Raw genomic sequence first — 17,861 nt, 5'->3', positions numbered from 1 at the left:
CTGGTTATGTCCCTTTCTCCTTAGCAGGCTAGGGAGGGGCTGGTGAGCAGGGTGCTGTCCCTGTCCCCAAATCCTGGGTCAAGCAGGGGAACCAGCACAGGTCATTGCAGGAGGCTCTGGTCCCTGCTGAGCTGCACAGCTTACTGCTTGCAAGGACTCTTTGGATGGCAGCAGCTGTTTCATTAGGATGGCACAGCACTGGCTTCTCTCCAGTTTTGTTTTCCTGTGTGGTATTTATGTACAGCTGGCTGTGGTTAAACCTGCAGTGCTCAGTACTGGGTTTAAGCTTGTTTCCTGAGACGCGAAGCTCCCTTAAACATCTTTGAGTTCTTGTATCTGTTCTCTTTTTGTCCGGATCTCCTGGGTTTCTTCCACTGGCCACGGTGATTCAGGAAGGCATTCCAGGAGTCTTGTGCCATGGCCATTTCCTCCTCTACTGAAAATGAATCCAAACAACACAAAAACTCTGTAAGAATATGCTGATTTCTTATGGTGAGTTTTTGTAAAGAAAAGCAGCTGGCATATATTAATAAGAACCAATCTTACTAAGGTGAAGGTGTCTAAAGAGCACACTGATATTAGTTGGCCCATGATCCTCGAGGGAAGTCTTCAGAGTGTGAGTCTGAGGCTCTTACTATGCCCAATAAAGTGCTAACATGAGCTATTGACATCAGCAGAAATGCTCTGTTTTCATTTGCCTCTGCAGCTTTCAATCAGAATAAAACCCTTAAACAACAGCAATGAGCATAGTTAGTTTATAGTGGCAATTAGTGGTCTGCTTTACAGAACTGTGGCTGTGCTGTGAGAACCTGGAGCTGGCCTGATCCTCCCATTGCTGCCTGTGGTAGACAGACCAGGAAAATGATTGCTGCCCACATAACTGGACATCTTCAGAGCATGACTGTCTTTTGGATGGAGAAACAGAGAAAATAAAAAATAATTTTTAAAAACCCAAACCATAAAATACTTGTCATTGCTAATTGTTCAGGAGAAATGTGTATTGCTTTGTTAGATGATTTATTTTATTTATAAGGTATTTATATATTGATATATTTATGCAGAATCTCACTGCACAGAGAAAAATTAAATGCTTGTTTAACAATGAAGCAAGGTAGCCTTGATTTTAGTAATTAAAAAAAATCTCCTTTTTTTTCTTTTTTTTCCCCCATAAAAGAGATCTAGGGAAATAGGCAGCTGAAAGCTGCAGAATTACTGTTGTGTAGGAGAGGTAGCATTTGAAGGAGTCTGTTCTCAGGTTTATCTGTGGCTGTTTCTCTCACCTGATGGTCTTAAGCTGGAGCTGGCTCCACTTGCTTGTACAGGGAAAGCTGCTCAGGATGTTTTGTGGAGATTGGCTGGAGGCCAAAACAGTAGGTTTTGATCTCTGACAGTCTCAACTCAAGAAAAAGAAGATCTTGGGGACAGAGCTGGGTATGCATTGCCTAAAGTATTGAATAGGCAGGAATTCATCTCACATCCTCTTGAGAATCCCAGCCAGAGCACCTGTGATCTGCAAACTGAGTGTCTCCTTTCCTGAGGCATTGAAAAGCCAGATGATTCCCTTCAAGCATCCTTCTCCGATGTGAAAGAGAAGCACAGCAGCAATATTCCTTTGGCAAATTAGTCTGCCAGCTACTTCATTCACCTCTCTCTTACACCCTTGATTACTAATCTCAGAAAATTTACAAAACCATTGCTTGCTTAAACTCATTACAAATCCAAAACTGAAATTTCTGTGCTTTAAGAGAAGCAGAATTTAACATCTGGTGCTGTAGATTATTTACAGACCTGCAGAAAGTGTATCTAAGGAGGATATGAGTGCTGTGAAAAAATGGCAGGACAGTCTGTTTCAGCAGTTGATCATGCATTGTGAATGCAAATGTCTGCGGGTTTATTTCAGATGGGCTCATCTGGCTTAATGAAAGTATTTTCTGAGCCCCAGCAAAATACCTGAACTGATGGGATCAGTAGCCCACCTGCTTTTCCTGGCTTGCTTCATCCTAGCTGGAATAGGAAAAGCAAGAGCATCACCAGGTAACAGGGAGTTCAGTAGCAGCTCAGTGTTATTTTATAGTAACTAATGTCTGACTTGCACATATGAGCACAGAGCTGACAATTTACTGAAAGGGAAAACCTCTGCTTTTACCTGAAGTCAAATGCAATAATGTCACTAGCTTTCATTTCAACCACTTTCAGGGAAGAAAACTACTCTCTTAGTACTTAGCCTTCCTACTTCCTCACAGATATAGAATTGCACAGTGGTTTGGCATTGCACTATCTTTTGTTGTTCTATTAGCATGTGAAAAACCATCAGCACCTTGCTCTAAGAATAATCTATAACCAAAGGCAGGGCTGGGTTAGGCATGTGGAGCACGCTTCTCTTGCAGATTAATTCAGCACCTAAAGCACATCTTGAACAGGACATGTTTGAGTTTTAGCAGCCTGAAGGTAACTTGAAGTGTGTGCTCATATGCAAACACCTTTCCTCTGTTAAAGCCGCGGATCTAAATGCCTGGAGATGTTGCCCAAAACAGAGAGCTGGTTTATTTTACATTTCTGGCTACATATGAACTTTCTTATGTTAAGTAGCCAGATTTTCATGGTAGAGCAAAATCTGAGTGCACAAATTGCAGTGTTTGGCCTAGCATCTAAGGAAGATTTCTTTCCTGGCCTTGCACTGGTGGGTAAGTCCTTCTCCTGTTGGACTGATGCACCCCAGGCCAGCTCAGTGTGAGGTCTCAGCTGGTCTGCAGAGCCCTGTGGACAGGACTGGCCGGGCTGCCCCAGCCCGCTCTCAGCCAGAGCTGAAACTTGCGGAGGGACAGCTGTGAAACACTGTCCCAGGCAGGGTTCTCACCAAGAAGCATCTGCAGTTTACAGAGAAAACCTGGGCTGTCCTCTCAGCTCTCCTGACACTGCATATGGAGAAAATGTTCAAAAGACAGATAATCTGAGGAACAAGTTTAGCCCAGTGTTGGCGAGGATGTGCTTTCAAAGAGCTGATAGAAAGAATGGTTGAGGCCTCTGATCCAAATGTGCCCCAAGGCCGGCTTTGGCAGCTGGAACCCTAAAACAAGAGCATGTGTGTATCTGCTGCTGCAGCTGGGACTCACATCTGGAAGGCATGAAGATCATCCCATCAAGGCTTGATGGTCAGAGGTACAGGATTTTCCTGTCTAAAAGAAATTCCCTGCTGGCTACAGGTGTAGCCCAGTTGGGCTCGGTGAGCAGCCTTGATTCTCAGTACATGGATGTGTTACTGCACATTTGCACTGGGGTGGGTGTTTGTTTTGGTTTTACTCATAAGATGGATTTTTGAAGTGAGTTTAAGCTGTTTTTAAAATAGAAAAGGCAACATGACCAATGTGCACTTAGGTACAAAGTAAAAGCAAATACGCACTTTTGAAAGAACACAGACACGTACTCAAAGCTGAATTACTTATAGGGTGCAACTTCTGCTACCTGTTTCACTGAAGACTTGCACAGTGTAAGCACAGAAGAAAGTGATCTGTGTTTTAACTGCTCTTTTTTTTTTTATTCTGGTTACCCCTTCTATTATATAAAACAGTAAAATCTCCTAAGTATGGAATATAAAACAACGGCATTTTAAGTGAGGCATCAATCTAAGTTCTAAACAAATACCTATCGTGTTTTTCAAACAGAAGGTGGTCTAAAATACAGTACAACTTCATGAATTTTTTTCTGATCATAGTTGTTTTCAGAGTAATTAATAGTACATGCCTAAGCTGTCTGTTGCGTGGGGTTTGTCTGCCTCCCCAGTCTTTGTCCCCAAGTCCTGACTCACCTTCTCTTAGTTTGATCCTGAAGTAGGCAATTAGCAGCAGCAGGAGTAAAGTCACGGGCATAAAGATCCCAGCAAAGAGAACATAGCCAGGCAGCTCCCTCACAAACACTGACAGTATGTAACCCACGCTCATTTTCCTCTCTGGCAACCGTGCCAAGCCAGATCCTTAAGGTCTCCAAGTTTGGACCTTATTTGTCCTGCTTTCTTCCTCTTTTCCCTGATGGACATTCTGCCCTTTGCTCAGGCCATTATCTCTTTTTGGACTTTGGTTTGTTTGTGCAGGTCTGTGATCCCAGTATTACTGGAGTTCACTCACAGTTACTCAACAACAAAGTTTAAAAGTGTCTATTGAAGTAATGAAGGGATTTGAAACCTTTGGATGTTGGGCTCGGCTTGGGTTCAATAAATGTGTGACTGCTGCTGCCTTTTTGAGCCGTGTGGTTCTGTCACCTGCTAACACTGTACAGGCCCTTCTGAATAATAAGCACCCTCTTCCTAGATATTATTGTTAGTTTTACAGTAAATCTCAAATGCTCACTCAGGGTGAGGACCCTGTTGTATATTCCACACAGGCACAGGTGTGGTCTCAACTCTGAAGATTTTTCAGACCAAACCACTGATGCAAGAAGCAAGTGACTGTGGTGATGCTGTACCAACAGCATTCTTTCCAAAGTGCAGCTGCTGGACAGTGAAACTCACAAAGGTTTCTTTCTTAGTAAAGTTGAAAATTTATGACTTTTTGGGTGGGGAGGCAGGCAGATGTGCTGGAGAATTCAATTACCTTTGAAATGTTCAAGTAGTTCTGGTTTTCCCATCTGGTCAGTAGCCTATGGCAAAACTGTGCCTTGTATGCATTGATCTTCTTGATCAATTTGTTTAAATATTAGTCATTTTATAGTCCCCTACACCTTCAGGTTTGCAACTATTTTGTGAGCAGTTCTGTCCAAGAATCCAGAAAGACTGTACAAGGTTTGTTTCACTAACTGGTTATGTGGGTAGGCTGTAACCAAGGGGAAATGCTGTGTGTTTTTAGACTTTCAGGGGAAAGAGGTATTTCTGTGTTCACCTTGTTTTCTTTACCTATTGTTTTCAAGAGGCAAACAACCTCACCTAAAAACTATTTGAGATTTGCAATTTTTTTGAAGTGTAAAATATTTGAGGTGATCTCTTTTTTAAAAAGTGATGGAGAATATAATGTTTACAGGCAAATTCTTTCTTTTGTTAATTACCTGTTGTTGTAATTGATAAAAGAGCAAATGGAATGTATCTTATTTCTTGCTTATCCTTGTTCAGCTTCAGCTTCTAACCATTGTATCCTATTCTGCCTTTTCCTACAAGATGTTTGACCTCATTCCTAAAGTGCTTTATGATCTACTCATGAAAAGCATGGATTAAAAGCCAGATGGTGAAGATATTAATATTATTATTATAAGCCCATCTGTTGCCAGATAATTCCTTCCTTGAATAGGTACCTGTCAGCTGTGATCAATAAATTCCTTGGACTTTTTTTCTTTGTGTATGAGAAGTTAATTAATTTTTTGTTTTGTTTTGTTTGTTTGTTTGTTTGTTTGTTTGTTTGACTATCATGATTGTTATTGTTCGGGTTTGCAAAGCAGTTGCAGTATTCGATGAACATTCTTCTGGAATATTTTTTAAATTCCTCCCTAACTGATGTTCTTATATAAAATGTCTTGAGTAATCAGAGAGCTCAATCTTTGAGAGTGAAGTCCATGACTGAATTCCGAGCACTGTGACATTACAGAATGAGCCAGGGGACACTTCTCTTTGGTATGCCTGTTATGGGACATAATGACGTTTATGGGCACTAAATACCTGCATACAGGGGCAAAACACTCCCTTGGTTTTTTTTAAAATTGGGTTACTCTGTGTGCCTGTGGTACAATTTCTTTCTGTCAAATGCAAGTCAGGGTAGGTGAAGTAAGCAGCTTGACTTGCTTGTCACACCTGCCTCTGGTGGATCAGGCAGCTGATGGATTGGAAGAGGTTAATTTCTGCTCAGGAAGAATAAGAAAACTCTCAACCCTCCACATTTGTACAAACCCCTTGTGAAACGGCAGCTGCCAGCTCTGGTCTCAGCAGTGAGGAACAAATCTTGGCTCATGGCTGCTCAGTGTGGCAGATGTGTAATGCAACTTTCCATATTGAAGCAGGACAAATGCAGTAGAAAAGAGGTCAAACGCATTTCTGCCATGAAGACAGTTCACTTCCTACCTGGACTGGCTGGGATGTTAATGTAAAGGCAAGGGGAGCTCTGCTGCTGGGCAGGCAGCGGTGTTTGCAGCAGCAATGCCTCTCATGTCGTCTGCCACAGCCAGAGGAAAACTGGGAAATGTGGGCCAGGCGTGGATTACTAACACAGGAACATATGGTTTCCTGGCTGATCTGTGGAGCTTGGGTGTGTTTGGGAAAATAGATGGATTCATGGGCTTTGTGAACTTGTCACTGACTTTTCACCCGCTGGATAAACAGAACGGATTGCTTGTTGTGCCAAGGGCACTGCAGGGTGGGCCTGCCCAAAGTTTGCTTTATGGTTAACAGAGATTTCAGCAGTTTCAAAGTTTTCCTTTAGGCTTGAATCAGAATCTTAATTTCCTGTGGGAAGGAATTTAAGGAACATTAATTTTACAGCCACTAAAACTCTTATTTCAGCTGTGTAATTTTGATTATTTGCACAAAATGTGAACACAAATTATTTAATTCAAACTTCAAATGACTTTCTATTTTCCAAACTTGCCAACTAACACCAGAAATTATGAACATCACACCTACCTTGTTGGAAGGAATTACTTTTACTGCTCATCTTTGTGTGTGTGTGTGTTGTGTGTGTGTCTGTTAAGGACACATATTTTCACACACATTCTTGTTGAATATTTTGTTTCAATCACAGTTTCCAAAGGAAAATATTCTCTTAAAATCTCTAGATGGCTTTAGTAGGAAATGAAAAAAAGCAAAGAAGTACCTATTGGTGCTGAGGGGAAAAAGTAAGATGTGCCTGTGAAAACTGAACCATGATAAATAAAGAAAACCTGGTTATTGCAGGTGCTCAAGAGCCTTTTTGGACAGAAGCCAAGATGCTCACATTTCGTACAGGCAAATTGCCAACATGCACAGCAGATGACTTGGCAGAGCTGAGGTTGCACTTTTTTAGAGAAGATACTGTAAAATTTGCTGTGAGATTAAAAATTTTTGTAAAAAAACAATATTTCTATCGTTATGATGTAAAGAGGAAGCAGGAGTTTGGTCCTGACTCAGTAAGGACAGAGCCTTCCAGCACACACGGGTGGGTCAAAACTCCTGTTCCTCCCTGAGCCGGGGTCAGAACTGGCCCCAGAGAACTGGATATTCCCAGAGGTGTCCCTAGCCTAGGATGGGTGTTGGTAAACTTGGTAAGGCTGTTGCTAAGCTGGTAAGCTTGCACTGCTCAGAAGACACATTTTGGATGAAAAAGAGCTTTAGTTTCCGGGACTATCAAGGCACAAAATTTCCTGAAATGTATATTAAGGTTACTAAATTTAAATTCTAAATGAGCATTTAGATCTGTCTTTATCCTGAATATTCTGCTAGAACACCAAAATTTTCTATTCTCATTTCCAACAGAAATTCAATAAAGGTTATTAGGTTGGGTATTTTGATATCTTTATTATTACAGGTAATTTAATTTCCTTCTGTGTCCTTTGCTGAATCAAATAAATTGATTGAGACTTGTTTTCCCAAAAGGCACTTAGCCTTTGTTTGAAAACATCAGGAGACAGATAATCATCTGTCCCTTTCCATGCCTTGTTCATGGTGTAGAACACCCGCTTCACATCTGGTTTAGAGCTTGCCATGGTTCTGCTTTCAGCCACTTGTTCTGCCTGCACCTTCCTCAATGCATCAGGGAGTTTTGGGAGACCTGTTACTTCTCCCCTGTGAAAGTACTTATGCCTTGCAGTGTCATGTCTCAATCTCTTTCCTTTTAAGCTACCAGTTCTGGACTCTTAATTCCTTACAGCAGGAAATATGGTTTGCCCATCCTTGCAGGTTTTCTGTGTTTTGTCTCATTTTTGAAGGTATCTTTTTTTCATGGACATCCTGACAGTTGCAATCTCATAACAGTGTCACCTGTGACACTCTTAGGGGTAAATTCATGTCTCTATTCCCACCAGATAATCAGTTTTTCACTCATTAGGCGGGCTTGTGATGCCCTGATTGCTAGAGCATTTGGAGGCCCTTGGATAACATACCTGCTCTTGGTCTCAGTCCTCTTCAGGATTGTGGCTGCCCAGGGCAAGTTTTAGAGATGACCTTTTCAGCTTGTTTCTAGATGGAAAATTTTTGTTTGGAAATGTTGTAATGGCTTTGTGTCATGATGTACCCAGCCTTTAACAAATGATCCAGATCATACAACCTAACTGCTTATTACTTCTCCTTACTGCTTAGCATCAACAACCTTTGATAATCTGCACCTTCTAGAAATGCTGATTTTATATTAATTTCTACTTGAGGTGTTTTTTTCCCCTCTCCTACTTTGCTGATTTTCTACTTTGTTGCTTTTATAATAAAATTATTTGTGTCTTCATAGTGTAAATTGCTTCAAGTTATTAATCCAGCTGAAAAGCTGTATAAACTGTTTCTGTGGTTTGAGGGAAAGTGTTAACGAGATTATTGTGAAACTGGATCCATTTTCTGGTTGAGTTTCTAAACAGCTTTGCTCCCAAATGTGTAACCATCCCCTCACCAGAAGCATTGCAGTAGCTACCCTGTGGATATGACTTTTAAGATCCCTGCAGCAATTCCTGATTCATTACTTGTATGTTCTATTGATATAGAAAAGTGATTACTTTTTAATGATCATATCTTGTGCTATTGATTGAAGTGCCTTAGGACTTCTAGGTGTATTGAAGCTGTGGTTAACTTTATCAAACAGACTTGTAATCTCATTAGCAAAGTAACATCTCTTTTGCATAAACCATGCTAAGTAGCTTATTTATATTCTGATTTTCTATCTCTTTGAACAATCTTTGTATTCTTCATGGCTTGCATTAAGTTTTCTTACATATAACTAGGCCAGATCATTTGAGTGTTGGCATGAAAATAATGGGTTTCTAGGCTTCTCAATATTATGATTAAGATTTATGACAAATTAGCTGAAGTGGAAAATAAAAATGCCAAAACCTTCTTGGCCAACTTCCAGGCCTCTTTCAGGCTTCCTGATTTTCAAAGTTCAGTACAGGTTACGTAAATTTCAGCTTTGTAGTTAGTCACCTTTACAGGTGAATAGCAATCTACCTGTGCCCAAACATCTTGAAAGGTACAATGGTACAAACCAAAACATTAATTGAGAGTAATACATTCTATACATTATTATGTATGATATGAGCTTCTGTCAACATCTCTCTTGCTTCTGGTACAATTTGAAAAGAATAAAAAATCTGATTGTTCCTAATCCTCTGACCACAACATTTTCCATAGAGTCCATTTTTTATATTCATGGCTTGTCGTGCTTGTTCTTGACTTGAAATATGAGTGAGCAGAGAGCCAGTAAATTTTTCTTTAGGAATTATTTGCATTTCTGTTAAATACAAATTTTAAAGTGTGTTGGATACTGTAAGTTAATAAATATTTACTCTTTCCACATTTTGGAAAGGGATTGATTTCTATTACCCACTTTAGTGGGTGTGTGTGTGTGTGTGTGTGTGTGTACAGTTTCTTGTTAGAGCTGCCCACTGTTCACCTGTATCTAATGAGACTGATTCCCAGTGACTCTGTATCCTTCACCAGTTCTAGCACAGGGACTATTTCACCTATATCTGGCATAACCTGGTCCTGCAACATCCTTCCTGACAGCTGAATCTCTTTCTCTTAAAAGATCATATTTAGAAGCCATATGATGAATGCTCTCTGCATGAGACTTCAAGCAGTGTATTAAATGGAAGGGTATCTTTATCTTTTTAATTAAACATTGCAAAACAAACCAAATCTCTTTCTGTCTCATCTCTCAGACGGCTCACGGCTGCCTGTCAGTGTGCTTTTCTCCTTGATTAGTAAAGACAAAATCAATGTAACCTTTAGGCAGTTTAGATAAGTGAGTGAGTGAGTGATGAAAAATGGTGCTGCTCTGATGTGATGGAAAGACAGAGCCAGGTTGCTTCTAGAAATTAGGAGAGGCTCAACTTCCATTTGGTGTCCATGTGTAGCTGATCCTGAAATCATTATATAAAGGTCCAGAGAAGTGATCACAGCAGTTGTAAAATCTAAGATGATTTGTTTTTTTAGCTGGCTTGATTTCAAATGTGTTATGCTGTTTGTTATGTTTCAATTGAATTATTCCATTTGTTGCCTCTTGATTACCTAATACCTCATTATATTACTTTACATGTCTTCTGCCCTAGTGATGCCACCCTACCATACCTCAGGGAGTTCTGAATCACCATGTAGCTGTAGAGTGATGCACTTTTCTCCCACTTTCCCATAGTAAAAGATGATGGAGGGCAGGCTACAGTGGCAAGATTTACAGCTGTGTCCTGCCAACTCAAGAGGCTGAACTGGAAATGCCCCAGGTTCTGCATATTGGACAGCCTGATCCCAGCCCCAGCTGATTTTTGGGGGTGTCCTGATCAGGGCTAGGAGCTCAAGATATTCTGTGATTCTGTGATCCAGCATGGGGCTGGGGTGGCTGCTGTGTGGAGAGTGGGGAAGGCTGCTCAGCACCATAGAGAGGTTTTAAACCCTGTGAACAAGCTACGAGGTGGGACTAATGCAGAAGCATTTCATTTGGTGACTAAACATGCACAGATATGTAGCTGTATTGAATTTGAAGCATGGTTCTGCAAAGTAAAAAAGTGGCATCTTTCAGATCAGAGTGATTTCTGGGGCATGTTGGCTTATTTGTGCCTACTTTTGTGCTCTAAGTGACTTGAGCCACAACACTTCAGCTGCTTTGCAGGACACCTGAGGATTTTGCAATATCTCTGTGTCCTTATTAGCCCTACTTAAGAAACAGCCGACGTTTCATAGAGTAGATAGAGCTGTAGAGAGCTCAAGATCCATGTTAAAACTGGCTCATTGTTGCCAGCAAGCCAAGTTGTTTCAAGTTACTCACTACAGGTTTGGCAGACATTTTATATGGGTTTTCCCTGTGAGATTCCCTCTTAAGAAACTGAGCTGCAACCGCCTCCTGTTGCACAGGCTCCTTCTCTGGAGAAAGAGGGGTCTTCCATAGAGGGATCCAAGCTGCTGGTTGAACACGGGCAATCAAAAGCTTACAGGGCAAAGGCTTAATGTAACCCTGGGTGGAAATACTGGCAGTGAAATGAACAGTATAGCAAGTTGGTCAGCAACGCTGGAGAAGTGAGTGTCTGTGCAAAGCTGCCTCCTCTGTCACAGCATCTGGAAGGAAATGAAATCTCTGTGTGAGACAAATTTTCAGCTGCTGCCAGTGAAAGCTATGGTTAGTTTAACGTGTTATGTCAGCTATCTAGTACTCAATTAATGTGACATGAAATAAAATGGCATGAGCACTTATCATTCTCTGTTATGTATTTCTGGTGAGTGCTAATTAATTTGTCATTCCACTTTCCACACTGTACATTAACACAGAAATGAGTTGTAGCCATCTGCTGGCATGAAATGATCTTTTTTTTTCCTCCTCTCCCCAGAAAGGAGATAGACTGTCTTTCATGTTTTTCCTTATACTCTAACATATCCAGAAAACCTTATGCTTAACACTGACTTTGGCAACAACAAATGCTAATTTACATATGCAATTGTGTAAAACCAAGGAAAGAGTTTTTAACCCTACCTTGTTTTATGATTTAAAATAGTTATTGTGGATATTCTTTCTTGGTGAGTTTCATGTAGTGTTTTAAGAGAGCAACAACTGTGTTTTTTCCCTGAATGAGGAATGCATTCTAAGGTCTTTTAATTATGAGAATAATAAGGCAAAGATAGTCCATCCTCATCAGAAAACTGCCCCATAGGCAGCAGCTTCTCTACAATGAATGTTAAACCATGCAGAGCCATGGAAATAGAATAAAGGAGCTTCAAACTGGTAAAAGAAGGGGAAATAATTGAGGCAACAATTCCTGTTGGAAAAAGGTATGGCTGCTCTGGGCATCTGCTGCCCCAACATGCTGACTTTTCCCATTATATTGAGAATGCTGATAGATCCTGTAAGGCTTGACAGATATGATGGCAAATATATGTGTAAGAGGGGACAAGACTTTTAAGCTCATTTGTACAGGTACCTCAAGACATTGATTGCATAATTGATCCTGAAGTGAGAGAAAATGAAATCTCTTTTGCTTAAAATAACAATTTTACCAATTTGATTTTTACAGTGGAGTTCCCAATGTCTCTTATAAAACTCACTGTTTTTTACATCATCAGTCCTGAAATTAATGGGATACAGTTTTAAACAGTTACCCACCACTGTTGGTATCTTGCCTACTTCATCCTTGATTTTTCTTAGAAGTCCTCAGGGAATAATAGGGATACCTAAGTATTCATTTTCACAGTTAGTTCAGTAGCTTTTTCTACAGCCACTTCAAATTTCAGATATTTGCTCCCCCTTATTCTCCACCCAGGAATTCCAGCATGGTAGTCTCCCCATGTAGTTTATTCCAAAGTGAATACTTATGAAAGGATTTCGCTTCCCTGAAGTGACCTTGCCAGGGGTTGCCCTTGTAGAGAGGTCTGATCATTATTCCTATTTCACTCCTTGAAAAAATAGAAGTCACAAATGTCAAGAAAATCAAATAAAGCAGATGGGCAGGAAGAGCTGTTTAATGGATATAATAAGTGGATAATATATAATAATGATTAATAAATATATAAACATATAATAATTATTAATAAATAATAAATTGATTGGTTTAATGTATTAAACACACTGAGGACTCTACCTGTGCTATCAAGCAAACTTTAGTTTGTATGGACCAAAAAGTATATGAACACAGACTAGCATTCTGGATACTCAGTGGGTAGGTGCCCCCAAGCAGATTTTTACCAGCCCTGTCAACATGTGGTGGCTAATCACTCTTCTGGTGAGCTTGTGCCTGCCCTGGCAGTAATCAGAGAGTAGCTGTGAACTCATAGCCTGCACTGCCTGGTGACATGTTTTTGTGTTATGTGTGGATCTGAAGGCTATGATTTGTCAGTCTTGAATATCTAGGCAGTTTTATTGTTTACAAAAACAGAAACAACATGGCATCTTCAGAGCTGCAATCATCTGTAATTATTTTTGCAGCATGCTTCTTCTTTGGTAGTTTGAAAGGCTGGAGAGAAATTACTCAAAATATGCTTTTAAAAAGTTTTTTTTGATAAATTTTCTTTTCCAATCACCCACACACTGTTTCCTCTACTCATGCTGTTTTTATCTTGGTGGCATTATCTGTTTTCACTTATAGTTAGTTGTGTGACAGCAACCTGCTGATTTTTCAATGGCTTCCATCAGCACTCATTATCTAGCACTCTTCTTCAATCAGTGGATTGCAGAAGTACAGTGCACTCAGGGATACTCAGATAATGGGTTACAATCAAACAACGTTACAGAGATGTGTTCTCCTGTCTTTCTGTAGTGCTTAGTTGCACATTTGGCAGAGTCATGATACTCACATTTGAAGTTCTAATAGGGCTTTCTATCTAAGGGTCCCCAATATTGTGCAAAGCACTGATAGATTCACTCCCCTAAAGGAGCTGGGACTTCAGCACCTCCTGGGAATGCTGGAACTCACCATTCTAATTTTACAGCAACAGAAGTCACAATTTTTTCAAATATTCACAACATTTTAGTAAGAAAGCAATGCTTTATCTTCTAAATCTTTCTTGAGGTCCCCTTGATGGAGGATGCACAGGGCAGCTGTAGTTGGCAGATTTCCTTGAGCTGGATGGAGGCAGAGAATAATCTCATTTAATCAGTAGCAGAGTAACTCAGTGTATCTCTGGTCATACCCAAAGAACTAAGAAACAGCTCTCATATCACAAATCAGTGGAGAAAAGTTGGGATGGCACCTTGACAGAAAAGAGCTGGGACTCCCTCTGGGCTCTGAACACAAGGGAAGGTAATAGCTGTAAATTACTGGGGCCTGTCTGCCTGAGTGAGGAAGAACAAAAGCAGAAGGCAGTAGGCAAACTAGGGACATGAATTAGAAGTTTTGGTGGCTTAAGCCTGAGAGAAACTGTGTTAATGGCACTGTTGGCTAATGAGAATTTGGAAAAGAAAAGCAAAGTCCTCTTATTTTTTGATTTCTAAAGTGGGTCATGTTTCTCAAAAGTATATAAACCTTTCTATCCCTACTTCACTTCTCTAAATAGTAGTGTAGCTTGGAAGTGTAAAGAGGCAGAAAGAATGTCTCCTATAACACACTTGGTAAAAGAGGATAAGGAGCACATATGCTGCTCCTCTTAACTTTGCTTGCTGGGAGTAAGGAAATGGAGTTTGAGCCCTAATAACCAAAATGACAAGGAAAAAAAGCAGGAAAAGTGAAAGCCTGTTCTAGCCTTTATTTGGAGTTACTGGGAGAAGTATTACCAAAAATGTGTGGGGGGATTACTCTGTTCCAGATATTAACAATATTCCAGTACAACTTAGAAAAATTTACCTAAATGCCAACTCTTCTGTCACTGTTGATAGTGTTTATCAAAACTAAGTTAGCATCATTGGGCTAAAAGAAGACTTAACTGAAGTAATTTTCTGTACCTTTATGAAAGTTCACAGATTATTGAAAGGCTTTCAGGCCACAAGAGTATCTTAGAGAAAAAATTTACTCAGAAACATTAGGCTTATTTTGAAAACGCTCTTAAAAGGTGATACTGTGACCTTCTCACTGGCTTGTTGTCTCAGTGAATGTGAAATACTCTTCTCTCTTTATAAATTTACTCATGGTGCTGAAATAAAGATCAAGGACTCTTTCCCCTATTGCATGAACAATTTTATGCAGGTAACTGCTGAAGGAAGGCTGAGATGGACACTCAGTTTCTCTAGTAACCATTTGGAGGTCTGCTCTTTTTACTCGCTGAATTATTTTGTGCTGCCAAAGAACATTTCTTTTAACTCCTTCACAAACACCCCCAGATGGTCTTTGTCATTCACTGTCCCTCTGCTATAATCACATAGATAACAATCTCTGGACAGCTATAATTCTCACTGTAGGTATTTTCCAGCATTTGAAAGTAATATAAGAAATCAAAGAAATATCACTGGAAAAGTTTTCAGGAAGCTGTCTAGCCAATACTCCTCCTCTGAGGCAGGGTCAGGAGCAGCTGTGTCTCTTGAACATGTTAAAATAACCTCTCCTTAAAACCCCCTGTGGCCGAGGTTCCAGTAACCTCCTGAGGTACTGCTTCCCTGGGGTACCACGTAATGAGTGGTATGCTGAGACTTCCCTGCTGTCTAGCCTAAATGGCCCTTTCTGCAAATTAAGTGAATTACTGTTCTATCTTTCAACAGCAGGCTACTGCTAACCTTTTTTAATTTTTTTATACACACTGTAACTTTGTCCTCTGGTTTATGTGTCCTTTCATTCCATTTCTGGAGAAAGCCATTCTCTCCCCCCATTTTTTATTGTGATTTCCCTTTCTTATTTTTGAAAGCTTTATATTTTTTCTGTTCTCTGAATTATGCCCAACTTTTTGAGAATAACCCACTCAAACTCCAACTGTAGGTGTCAAGCATTCTCCAGACTGTAATGCTTTTCTCTGCTTAGCGATGGTTTTATTCTCATATAGAAGTTACCCAGGCCAGAACTGTTCCTTTAGGATATACTTTCAGTATATCCTTTTTCTGCAACTGTGTCTCTTCACTTTCAGATTGTGTCACAAAAGCCACTAGGACTGGAACATATCTTGGCTATTTTCCATGGTATATGTGCATCATTCAGTTTTACTTGTGGCAAAGTACAAAGGACTTCGAATTTTAAAATTTTTAGATTATAGCTCAAATTGTTCACAATCATTTTAAATCCTAATATTCTCATTTTAGCATGACCCACATGCTAACTTATCACCCAAGTCATTGAAAAAGATATGAAATAGATTTGTCTTGGGATGAGACTCTGTAACCTCACTTGAATGACCCTCTCATTCAAAGCAGATAGTCTAACATATAAATGTGCATTTACCTTATAGGCTTTATTTCAAGCTCTTTTCTGAGAACAGAAATGGGACTATATCAAAGGTGTGCTAACATCAAGACATACTGCATCAGTAGTTTCTTTCCCTACATGAGACTAGTCATCTTTTCAGAAGAAAAGATGAAAAGCTTTCTTACAGCTTGTTCCTGACAAATGCAGTGTTGTTGAGGAAGGACCTGCTTTCAGGATTGGAAACTCTACAGTGACATCAGTCAAAATTGCAGAGCATCAGTTCCCTTGATAAAAAGATAGTGGGTTTTTTTCTTTACTCGTATCTTTAGACAGATACACTTTTGATATGCCCTTTCCATTTAATTTCTTGTCAAACATATAAGCTAGCTGAACTACAACCATTTTGTGAATAAGTTAGCTAGCCTGTTGACATTAACGGGGGATTTTCTATTGCCATAATTGGCCAGAGGCCTAACTGGCTACAGCTGAAAGCAGTTTCCATGCCAGCACAAACAATAATTGTGCTCAGCAAATATTGCCTCCTGGCAGCTGCAGCTGAACTCTGTAACTCTACTTTAGCTTATACAGGTTCAGTTAATAGTTATTTTATCTTGCAGTAATTAAGATGGTTTTAGAGGTATTTTGTCCTTAATATTAAGCTATGTAAATAATACAAATGAGCTGAAAATGTGTATTTCTATATTAGAGATACTCTAGCAACAAAAGCAAGTAAGCAAAGAATTAAAGTAACTTTACATGCGTTTTCTGTTCTCCATTAGCCTATGAGATAGCATTGGCTGTCCAGTTTGCCTGGCAAGATGCAACATTAAAGCCCAGGTTGCATTTAAGTAATTTCTCCATATGTTTCCTTTCTCATATATTTTCCATTCGCCTTTTCGTTGCTGGTGTTGTTTGGGGGTTGCTTTCTTTTGTTTCTCTTCCCTTCTGCTGTCTTCTCATCCTCTTGTTTTTCAGTTAAAAGCTTTGGCTGTGGTCTATTCCCAGTCTGGCACAGTGGAAGGAAAGGAAGTACCAGGAACTGGAGGAATGGCTCAGCAGGCAGTAAGGTTGCAAGGTTTATCCTACACCCAGTGGAGGGTGGAAGAGCCCAAATGCTCTTGTACGTGTTGGGGTGTGGGCTGCTCTCAGGAAGCTGATGACTGCTTGGTACAACTTCTGTCCTCCCTGGTGCAGGAGCTGGCTTTTGACTTCCCAGGGGCTTTTGGGGCTCATCACTCATGGAGGTAGGTGCCATCCAGTCATGGTCTGTGTTGCAAGGGGATGTGAATGGACTGGTATTGTCTGATACAGGTCATAGCACTGGAAGTTAATTGCACGTCTATTAAAACTCACTTTGAGGTGACATATAAAGTCTGCAGCGTGTTTGTGTGCTTTGGAGGGCAACAATGTCTATTTTCAAGATAGGCCTGAGGGGTGAAGCTCTGGTAGCTTGTGAACTTTTCTAGGCAAGGCTGAATTCCAGAGCGAGGCTATATTCCTGCCAAAGAGCACACGGCTGCTTGGAGTGCCTCCTCTTTCTCCTTTCCCAATGAGTTGTGTTACAGTTATGTCTTCCTGCGTAATATTTACCCTTTGTCTGCAATCACAGTTGTTAGGAGGGACATTGGCCTGCCAACAGTACATTTGATGGCATAGGATGCTCTTAAGTAAAGCATTAGTATTTGCAAGAACATAGAGTGTGTTCTAGTTTCTAGGCCTCCACCTATCCCCCATGGCTCCCTTTTTTCATCCCTTCATCAGAAAACAATAAGGGTTTTTTAGTAATACACTAGGAATTAAAGAAAAGAAAAGAGGCATCTGAAAGTATAATAATAGAATTATATGGTGTAGCTTGCAGAGTTCAGTGAATCTGAAACTTGGAATGGAAATGTGCTTCCCCCTGCAAGTAAAAAAATAATTGATTAGGTATTTCCATAGAGACAGATGGTCACCTTCTCCTAAAAGCTGAGTGT

At 40.2% G+C, this 17,861-nt stretch overlaps 1 protein-coding gene across 1 annotated transcript; it reads right to left on the bottom strand.

Annotated features, from left to right (window-relative positions):
* Positions 1-281: 281 nt before the first annotated feature.
* On the bottom strand, positions 282-3,938 carry SMLR1 (small leucine rich protein 1). The gene is made up of 2 exons (XM_062488977.1): positions 3,806-3,938; positions 282-436 (listed from the first exon to the last, which is right to left on the bottom strand). Exons 1-2 carry the CDS (start codon positions 3,936-3,938, stop codon positions 282-284), a joined length of 288 nt encoding a protein of 95 aa, XP_062344961.1.
* Between the last annotated feature and the right edge of the window lie 13,923 nt (positions 3,939-17,861).

The sequence above is a fragment of the Cinclus cinclus genome, chromosome 3 (genome assembly GCF_963662255.1).
Source record: "Cinclus cinclus chromosome 3, bCinCin1.1, whole genome shotgun sequence".
NCBI lineage: Eukaryota > Metazoa > Chordata > Aves > Passeriformes > Cinclidae > Cinclus > Cinclus cinclus.
Note: the sequence above shows the minus strand (reverse complement) of the source record. Positions and strands in the feature narration are given on the sequence as shown.